General features: G+C 37.1%; 1 protein-coding gene across 1 annotated transcript; it reads left to right on the forward strand.

Moving 5' to 3' along the window:
• The first annotated feature begins 1,080 nt into the window (after nt 1–1,080).
• On the forward strand, nt 1,081–2,292 carry LOC140174982 (uncharacterized). The gene has a single exon (XM_072201896.1). It carries the CDS (start codon nt 1,185–1,187, stop codon nt 2,142–2,144), a length of 960 nt encoding a protein of 319 aa, XP_072057997.1. The 5' UTR covers nt 1,081–1,184; the 3' UTR covers nt 2,145–2,292.
• The last annotated feature ends 8,142 nt before the right edge of the window (nt 2,293–10,434 follow it).

Here is a 10,434-nt window from a genome sequence, read left to right on the forward strand (position 1 = left end):
TATTTATTAAAAAGACTTATAACAGAAAACACATTTATTAAAAATATATTTAAACAAATTTTAAAAAGAAGATACATATAGCAGAAGATGCATTCATCAAAAATAAAATGAAAAATGTGGCTGTATGATAAAAATTTTGGGTAAATTAAATTTACAATCATAAATGAGACATTAAGATTAACTTTAGATAATTAAAAATATAACTTTTTAAATAAAATGAGTTTTAGAGTCTAACCAAATTAAAATTAGTAGGAATTGACAGAATTCCTATTAGTTACTAACGGAATTGAAAAATAAAACATCAAATATAAGACTTAACTATATTTGTCAATATGACAAGAAATGATTGACTTTCATGAATATTGAAATAGTGTCTATCTCAGAAAAATTGATGGAAATCACATTGGGGTATGCAAAACAAAAGGTGTTGCAAAAACTGGAAGCGCAACCCAATATAATAATTGTTGAAGCCAGTTAAGCAGAGACGTGGTTGTCATTGGTGAGTGTTTGTTTCACTTTCGCTACGTGTTACACTACTTCCTCACCACGCACTCTCAATAACATGCTTCACCGCAAAACCCAAAATGAGGAAATAGACAACGGTACCAAAAACCCATAAATCTCAATTCAAATGGGTCCCGCGCTTGCCCCTTTTTTTTTTCAAATTAATTTATTTCAAAAAGTAAGTCGAAAAAAATTAAACTTGCATTATAACTTATGGGGGAGTGCAACAATAGGGGAGTGCAACAATAACTATCTTAAACAATATAAACAACTATTAATTAAATATAAATATATTATATCCTAATTTAATATTATTCATTAAATTTATTCTTTTAATTTTATTAATTTATATTATTTACACATTGTTCAAAAATATTATTAGTTACCTATATTTTTCCTAACTTATAAGGTCGTTCTTTTATAAAGGTGGACAGGAATTTATTGGTCCAAAAAATTGCAGCTAGAAACCACCTTAAATTGTGATTGTGATATTTGATGCTTTCACTTTTTGATGAAGTTAATATGCAATGCAATATTGACACGTGTCTCTTCATGTCGCTTTTCTGGCTCTATATATATCCATTGCACAACATTGTGAATTGGTCATAGAACATATGTTCCCAAAATTAACAAACTTTGTCTATTAGCTAGATTTCAAAACTTGCAGTTTGTACATCACCATGACAGCACCATCAGCCATCCTAAGGAGCCTCCCCTTGAGGTTTGCCGCGGTGGCCCCTTTGCCCGAAGAATCTGAATTTGGCAGCGAACTCACGATAGTCCTAGGCACCCTTATTGATACTAGTAGTGGAGAAATTGGGTTGGCTCAATTGCTTGATGCTACCATCGCCACTCAAAAAAAGGCAATCAATTCCCTAGCGAAAATTCCCTCTAGAGATGAATCTGATCATGGAGGTGTTGATTTGCACCTAGAAACAAATGTTGAGGTTCTTGATGCATGCAATTACTTTGTGGACAAAATTGACCAAATCAAGAACTATGTGGAATCATTGAGAATGGTTGCACGTTTGGTTGATAGTGGAAGTTCCAATAAGCATAGTGCAACAAAACGTGCATTGGAGCTTTTGGACTCGTTTCAAAGTGTAGAAAAGAACTATAATTGTAGCTCTTGCTTGTTGAAGAAGCAAAAGCTATGTCATGAAACAGAGTTCAGTGAGATCATGTGTGGCTCCCAGGCTTTGGCCTTGGTTTGTTGCATGTTCCTTGACCTCGGCCTTTCGTTTCGATCAAAATCAAAATCGAAACGTGGGTTGTCGTCTTCCACTAAGCACTCTCTGCAGGGTACTAGCTCTTTGTGGTTGAGATTGCTGATGGAATTGGCGAATCAAGGAAGTAGTGATGAGAAGATGAAGAAAATGGGATCTGGGTCTTGCTTCTTGATGAATGAATTGCATCAAACAGTGATTGCAGCAAGGGAATTGAAGGAGCATATTAAGGGTAATAATAGTAAGAAGGAAAAGGAGATTAAATTTGCTGTTGAGAGATTAAACAAGAGTTCTATGAAATTGGAGAATGGGATTGTGATCATTGAGGGAAGAGTTAAGGATTTGTATAAAAGTTTGATTGATGTTAGGATGGCTTTATTGGGAATTCTATCCCACGTGCCCTCCAACTTCTAGATTATGTATTAGAATATAGCTAGGAAACTACAAGTTAGGAAATTCATTAGAGAAATTATCCTAACAATCATTGATGTACAAATATTTTTGTATGATATATATTGATTAGTTATAATTAATCAATAAATATACACTTAAATTTTGTGTATTCTTCTTTCTAATATTTCTCATTATTATTATTATTATTATTATTATTATTATTATTAATGTAAAAGAGTTTTATATAGTCAACTAATTATATATTAGAGAAATGTTAGGGAGTCAGCACTATTGTTAAATTTTGGTCAGCACTTAACTATCAAAAGAAAATTGAATGATTTTATATCATTAGATGCAATCTCATACTATTAAAAACATCATTGATGACTAATTAATGACTAAAAATCACAAAATCTATTGGCCCATAAATTTTCTCTTATATATTATATGCATCTATTATTTAAAAAAGCATATAAATATATCAATTTAATTGGATGATCATATAAATTAAAACTCTGTATAATATCGATGGATTAAAATTAAGCTGTTGTTGTTCATGTTTAGTCTTAAACTATTGCATGAGAAGACTTTACATCATGATAATTGATAAGCGAATGATCATATACTATAAAGTGATGCTACATGGAGATAGCTGGAGAAGTGGAGGCTTACGTAAAGAGAAAATGACAGTAGTATACATCAAACCAAAATATCAAAGTTGTAGCAATTTAAATGTTGTTTGAAGAAAGAAAGAAACTTTATTCCATCTATTAAAGATGCAGTGAATGAGACAAGACAGAGAACATTTATGGTCCTTTGCATAAAAGTTGTAAGAGCACATATCCCCTGAGAATGACAATTAATATTTGTTTCATATGATGTATATATTTCAATTTGAGGGCTCACATTAATGCTAAAGAGTGGAGAATCAATTATACTATGCATTACTCCAGCTACAAGGGAGAACCAATGAACTTTAACCTTGAGAGCATATGCTGGAATCAGAACTCAGACTTCTAACAACTACCAAGTGCATTGCAACTTGCAATACTACTTTCATTAGGAGAATTTTGAGTGTGATTGTACTGAGTGAATTGAACTGGTTGCACAAGGAGAATTCTGATGAACACTAGATAAATAATAAAAATATTTTAATTATATTTTTTAAACTATGAGAAGATATTATAAGAAACTAAAACAAAAAGTAATAGATTATAGAGGATTTATTTTTTTAATCATCATGCATGCATATTAGGTAAATTATACTTTTTATTCTTAAAATTTTAAAAATATTTTTAAAATATAATTTTGTTTTTAAAGTTTAAAATAAATTTCAATTCTATTTTTACTATTAATTTTTTTATAATTAATAATTAACCAATATCTTTTTCAAATTTTATAACTCTTAATTCTAACTCTTATTTTCGTTTTAAACTTGAAACTACCAATAAATCACAATTCGCGCCCCTAAGCCCTCTACTCAAACCTATATCTCAAACCCGATTTTTCAAATCTCACTGCCATCCACCTCCCAATTTAAATATTAGCTATTGTCACCATTCCCTCGCTACCACCACACAATTATTACTTTTTGGTTGTCCACGTTATCTCCCAATTCAACAGGTCAAAACTAATCCAGTCGCGGATCGGAGCTCCATTTAAGGATCTGCCGCTGGCTAATGAATTGCTGCATGCACAAGACAGAATTCGAACCCCGACACTTGCTTAAGCGACCACACAATTATTACTGACCATCACAGATAGGCAAAATTGTGATTCACATTCTTCACAACTTCGCACAACTAACCAGCAATTACACTGGGTCGTCCAAGTAATACCTTACGTGAGTAAGGGTCAATCCCACGGAGATTGTTGGTATGAAGCAAGCTATGGTCATCTTGTAAATCTCAGTTAGGCTGATTCAAATAGTTATAGTGGTTTTCGAATATAATAATAAATAAACAAAAAATAAAGATAGAGATACTTATGTAAATCATTGGTGGAAATTTTAGATAAGTGTATGGAGATGCTTTGTCCCTGTTGAATCTCTGCTTTCCTACTGCCTTCCTTCAATCCTTCATACTCCTTTCCACGGCAAGCTGTATGTAGGGCATCATCGTTGTCAATGGCTACATCCCATCGTCTCAGTGAAAATGGTCCAAATGCTCTGTCATAGCACGGCTAATCATCTGTCAGTTCTCGATCATGTCGGAATATAATCCATTGATTCTTTTGTGTCTGTCACCATGCCCAACAATCGCGAGTTTGAAGCTCGTCACAGTTATTCAATCCTTGAATCCTACTCGGAATACCACAGACAAGATTTAGACTTTTCGGATTCTCAAGAATGGCCGCCAAAGGGTTCTAGCTTATACCACGAATATTCTGATTAAGGAATCCAAGAGATACACGCTCGATCTAAGGTAGAATGGAAGTGGTTGTCAATAACGCGTTCATAAGGACGGATGATGATGAGTGTTACGGATCATCACATCCCGGTTGAAGTGCAGCAAATATCTTAGAATAAGAATAAGCATGAATTGAATAGAAGAACAATAATAATTGCATTAATTCTCGAGATTCAGCAGAGCTCCACACCTTAATCTATGGTGTGTAGAAACTCTACCGTTGAAAATACATAAGTGATAGTGGTCCAGGCATGGCCGAATGGCCAGCCCCCAAAACGTGATCAATAGTCTTCTAAGATGAATAAATGATTAAAACTGAGACCAAAGATAAGACGTGTTCAAAAGACACCTAGTACAATAGTAAAATGTCCTATTTATACTAGACTAGTTACTAGGGTTTACAGAAATAAGTCTAAATGCAGAATTCTACTTCCGAGGCCCACTTTGGTGTGTGCTTCGGCTGAGCTTGAGCTTTACACGTGCAGAGGCTTCTCTTGGAGTTAAATGCCAAGTTGTAGCGTGTTTTTGGCATTTAACTCTGGTTTGTAACGTGTTTCTGGCGTTTTACTCCAGAATGCAGCATGGAACTGGCGTTGAACGCCAGTTTGTGTCATCTAAACTCGAACAAAGTATGAACTATCATATATTGCGGGAAAGCCCTGGATGTCTATTTTCCAACGCCATTGAGATCGCGCCATTTGGAGTTTTGTAGCTCCAGAAAATCCATCTCGAGTGCAGGGAGGTCAGAATTCAACAACATCAGCAGTCCTTTTTTAGCCTGAATCAGATTTTTGCTCAGGTCCCTCAATTTCAGCCAGAAAATACCTGAAATCACAGAAAAACACACAAACTCATAGTAAAGTCCAGAAATGTGAATTTTGCATAAAAAATAATGAAAACATCCCTAAAAGTAGCTAGATCCTACTAAAAATTACCTAAAAATAATGCCAAAAAGCGTATAAATTATCCGCTCATCACAACACCAAACTTAAATTGTTGCTTGTCCCCATGCAACTGAAAATCAAATAGAATAAAAAGAAGAGAATATACTATAAATCTCAAACTATCAATGAATATTAGTTCTAATTAGATGAGCGGGACTTGTAGCTTTTTGCTTCTGAACAGTTTTGGCATCTTACTTTTTCCTTTGAAGTTCAGAATGATTGGCATCTATAGGAACTCAGAGTTCAGATATTGTTATTAATTGTCCTAATTAAGTATGTTGATTCTTGAATACAGCTACTTTTATGAGTCCTGACCGTGGCCCTAAGCACTTTTTTTTCCAGTATTACCACCGGATACATAAATGCCACAGACACATGACTGGGTGAACCTTTTCAGATTGTGACTCAGCTTTGCTAAAGTCTCCAGTTAGAGGTGTCCAGAGCTCTTAAGCACACTCTTTTTGCTTTGGATCACGACTTTAACCACTCAGTCTCAAGCTTTTCACTTGGACCTGCATGCCACAAGCACATGGTTAGGGACAGCTGGATTTAGCCGCTTAGGCCTGGATTTTATTTTCTTGGGCCCTCCTATCCATTGATGCTCAAAGCCTTGGATCCTTTTTACCCTTGCCTTTTGGTTTTAAGGGCTATTGGCTTTTTCTGCTTGCTTTTTCTGTTTCTTTTATTTTTTTGCCACTTTTTTTTTCGCAAGCTTTTGTTATTCACTGCTTTTTCTTGCTTCAAGAATCAATTTTTTTATTTTTCAGATTATCAATAACATTTCTCTTTTTAATCATTCTTTCAAGAGCCAACAATTTTAACATTCATAAACAACAAGATCAAAAATATATACTGTTTAAGCATTCATTCAGAAAACAAAAAGTATTGTCACCACATCAATATAATTAAACTAATTTCAAAGATGAATTCGAAACTCATGTACTTCTTGTTCTTTTGTATTAGAAACATTTTTCATTTAAGAGAGGTGAAGGATTCATGAAATTATTCATACCCTTAAGACATAGTTACTAAACACTAATGATCATGTAATAAAGACACAAACATAGACAAACATGAAGCTTAAAAACCGAAAAACAGAGAAATAAGGAAGTTAAGGAGTGAGTCCACCTTAGTGATGGTGGCGCCTTTTCCTTGAAGGACCAATGGTGTTTTTGACCTCCTCTATGTCTCTTCCTTGCCTTTGCTCCACCCTTAATTAGGTCATGTTATAACTCAAGTCTTCTAGAGAAGTGTTGAGTTGTTCCTAATAGTTGTTTGGAGGAAAATGCATCCTTTGAGGCATCTCAGAGATTTCTTGATGGTGAGCTTCCTCATACGTCTCTTGAGATCCATGAGTAGGCTCTCTTGTTTGCTCCATCATCTTCTTAGTGATGGACTTGTCCTCTTCAATGAGGATATCTCCTTTTATGATAACTCCAGCTGAGTAGCATAGATGGCAAATGAGATGAGGAAAAGCTAGCCTTGCCAAGGTAGAGGGCTTTTCGGCTACTTTGTAGAATTCAAGAGAGATGACTTCATGAACTTCTACTTCCTCTCCAATCATGATGCTATGGATCATGATGGCCCGATTCACAGTAACTTTGGATCGGTTGCTAGTGGGGATGATGGAGCGTTAGGTGAACTCCAACCATCCTCTAGCCACAGGCTTAAGGTCCAGTCTTCTCAATTGAATCGGCTTGCCTTTAGAGTCTCTTTTCCATTGAGCTCCTTCAACAGATATGTCCATAAGGACTTGGTCTAACCTTTAATCAAAGTTGACCCTTCTAGGTAGGGTCGTGCATCTTCTTGCATCATAGGCAAGTTGAATGCCAACCTTACATTTTCCAAACTGAAATCTAAGTATTTCCTCCGAACCATTGTAAGATAATTCTTTGGATTCGGGTTCATACTTTGATCATGATTCCTAGTGATCCATGCATTGGCATAGAACTCTTGAACCATTAAGATTCTGACTTGTTGAATGGGGTTGGTCAGAACTTCTCAACCTCTTCTTTGGATTTCATGTCGGATCTCCGGATACTTATTTTTCTTGAGCATGAAAGGGACCTCAGGGATTACCTTCTTCTTGGCCACAACTTCATAGAAGTGGTCTTGATGGACCTTTGAGATGAATCTCTCCATCTCTCATGACTCGGAGGTGGAAGCTTTTGTCTTCCCTTTCCTCTTTCTAGAGGTTTCTCCAGCCTTAGGTGCCATAAGTGGTTATGGAAAAACAAAAAAAGCTATGCTTTTACCACACCAAACTTAGAATATTGCTCGCCCTCGAGCAAAAGAAGAAAGAATAGAAGAAGAAAAAGAAAATATGGAGGAGAGGGGGAGAGATGTGTATTTAGCCAATGGGGAGAAGAGAGGGTTGTATTGTGTGAGAATGAAGAAGGATGGAGGGGTTTATATAGTGGAGGGAGAGGGGTTGGGTTCGGCCATTTATGGTGAGTTTGGGTGGGAAGGAGAATTTGAATTTGAAGGTAGGTGGGGTTTATGGGGAAGAGTGGATGGATATGAGTGGTGAAGATGTGATGGGGAAGAGAGATTGAGGTGATTGGTGAAGGGTGTTTGGGGAAGAGTGTTATTGGATTGTGTGAAAGAAGAGAGAGGGTGAGTTGAGGTAGGTGGGGATCCTGTGGGATCCACAGATCCTAAGATGATCCTGTGGGGTCCACAAATCCTGAGGTGTCAAGGATTTATCATCCCTGCACCAATTAGGCATGTAAAATATCCTCTGCATGTAATCCTGGCATTTAACGCCAGATTGATGCTTGTTTCTGACGTTAAACGCCAGTTCTATGCTTGTTTTGGGCGTTCAACGCCAGTCTGCAGCATGTTTCTGGCATTGAACACCAGTTCAATGCTTGTTTCTGGCGTTTAACGCCAGCTCTCCTCAGAGTGTAATCCTGGCGTTTGAATGCCATACTGCTGCTTGTTTCTGGCATTCAACACCAGATTCATGCTCTGTTCTGGCGTTGAACGCCAGGCAGATGCTCCTTACTGGCGTTTAAACGCCAGTAAGCTCTTCCTCCAGGGTGTGCTGTTTCCTCTACTATTTTTGATTCTGTTTCTAATTTTAGTATTTATTTTGTGACTCCACATGATCATGAACCTAATAAAACATAAAAGAACAATAAAAATATAGATAAATAAAAATTGGGTTGCCTCCCAATAAGCGCTTCTTTAATGTCAATAGCTTGACAGTGAGCTCTCATGGAGCCTCACAGATGTTCAGAGCATGATGAGGGCCTCCCAACACCAAACTTAGAGTTTAAATGTGGGGGCTTCTCAACACCAAACTTAGAGTTTGGTTGTGGCCTCCTAACACCAAACTTAAAGTTTGATTGTGGGGGCTTTGTTTGACTCTGTATTGAGAGAAGCTTATCGTGCTTCCTCTCCATGGTTGCAGAAGAAGATCCTTGAGCTTTAAACACAAGGTAGTCCCTATTCAATTGAAGGACTAGCTCTCCTCTGTCAACATCAATCACAGCTCCTGCTGTGGCTAGGAAGGGTCTTCCAAGGATGATGCATTCATCATTCTCCTTCCTAGTGTCTAAGATTATGAAATCAGCAGGGATGTAAAGGCCTTTAACCTTCACTAACACGTCCTTTACCAATTCATAAGCTTGTCTTATTGACTTGTCTACCATCTCTAATGAGAAAGTGGCAGCTTGTACCTCAAAGATTCCCAGTTTCTCCATTACAGAGAGTGGCATAAGATTTATACCTGACCCCAGGTCACACAGAGCCTTCTCAAAGGTCATGGTGCCCATGGTACAGGGTATTAAGAATTTACCAGGATCTTGTTTCTTTTGAGGTAAAGTTTGCTGAACCCATGTATCTAGTTCACTAATGAGCAAGGGAGGTGCATCTTCCCAAGTCTCATTACCAAACAACTTGGCATTTAGCTTCATGATAGCTCCTAGATATTGAGCAACTTGCTCTCCAGTTACATCTTCATCCTCTTCAGAGGAAGAAGAGTTTTCAGAGCTCATGAATGGCAGAAGGAGGTTTAATGGAATCTTTATGGTCTCTATATGAGCCTCAGATTCCTTTAGGTCCTCAATAAGGAACTCCTTCTTGTCTGGGAGACGTCCCATGAGGTCTTCCTTATTGGGATTCACGTCCTCCCCTTCCTCTCTAGGTTCGGCCAAGTTGATTATATCAATAGCCTTGCACTCTCTTTTTGGATTCTCTTCTGTATTGCTTGGGAGAGTACTAGGAGGAGTTTCAGTAATTTTCTTACTCAGCTGGCCCACTTGTGCCTCCAAATTTCTAATGGAGGACCTTGTTTCACTCATAAAACTTAAAGTGGCTTTAGACAGATCAGATACTATGTTTGCTAAGCTAGAGGGGCTCTGCTCAGAATTCTCTGTCTGTTGCTGAGAAGATGATGGAAAAGGCTTGCTATTACTAAGCTTGTTTCTTCCACCATTATTAAAGCCTTGTTGGGGCTTTTGTTGATCCTTCCATGAGAAGTTTGGATGATTTCTCCATGAAGAATTGTAGGTGTTCCCATAGGGTTCACCCATGTAATTCACCTCTACCATTGCAGGGTTCTTAGGATCATAAGCTTCTTCTTCAGAAGATGCATCTTTAGTACTATTGGATGCATTTTGCCATCCATTCAGACTTTGAGAAATCATGTTGACTTGCTGAGTAAACATTTTGTTATGAGCCAATATGGCACTTAAAGCATCAATTTCAAGAACTCCCTTTCTCTGAGGCATCCCATTACTCATAGAATTCCTCTTAGAAGTGTACATGAATTGGTTATTTGCAACCATGTCAATGAGTTCTTGAGCTTCTGCAGGCGTTTTCTTTATGTGAATGGATCCACCTGCAGAATGGTCCAGTGACATCTTAGAGAACTCAGGTAGACCACAATAGAATATATCCAAAATGGTCCACTCTGAAAGCATGTTAGAGGGACACCTTTTGGTCATCTGTTTG

The sequence above is a fragment of the Arachis hypogaea genome, chromosome 9 (genome assembly GCF_003086295.3).
Source record: "Arachis hypogaea cultivar Tifrunner chromosome 9, arahy.Tifrunner.gnm2.J5K5, whole genome shotgun sequence".
Classification (NCBI taxonomy): domain Eukaryota; kingdom Viridiplantae; phylum Streptophyta; class Magnoliopsida; order Fabales; family Fabaceae; genus Arachis; species Arachis hypogaea.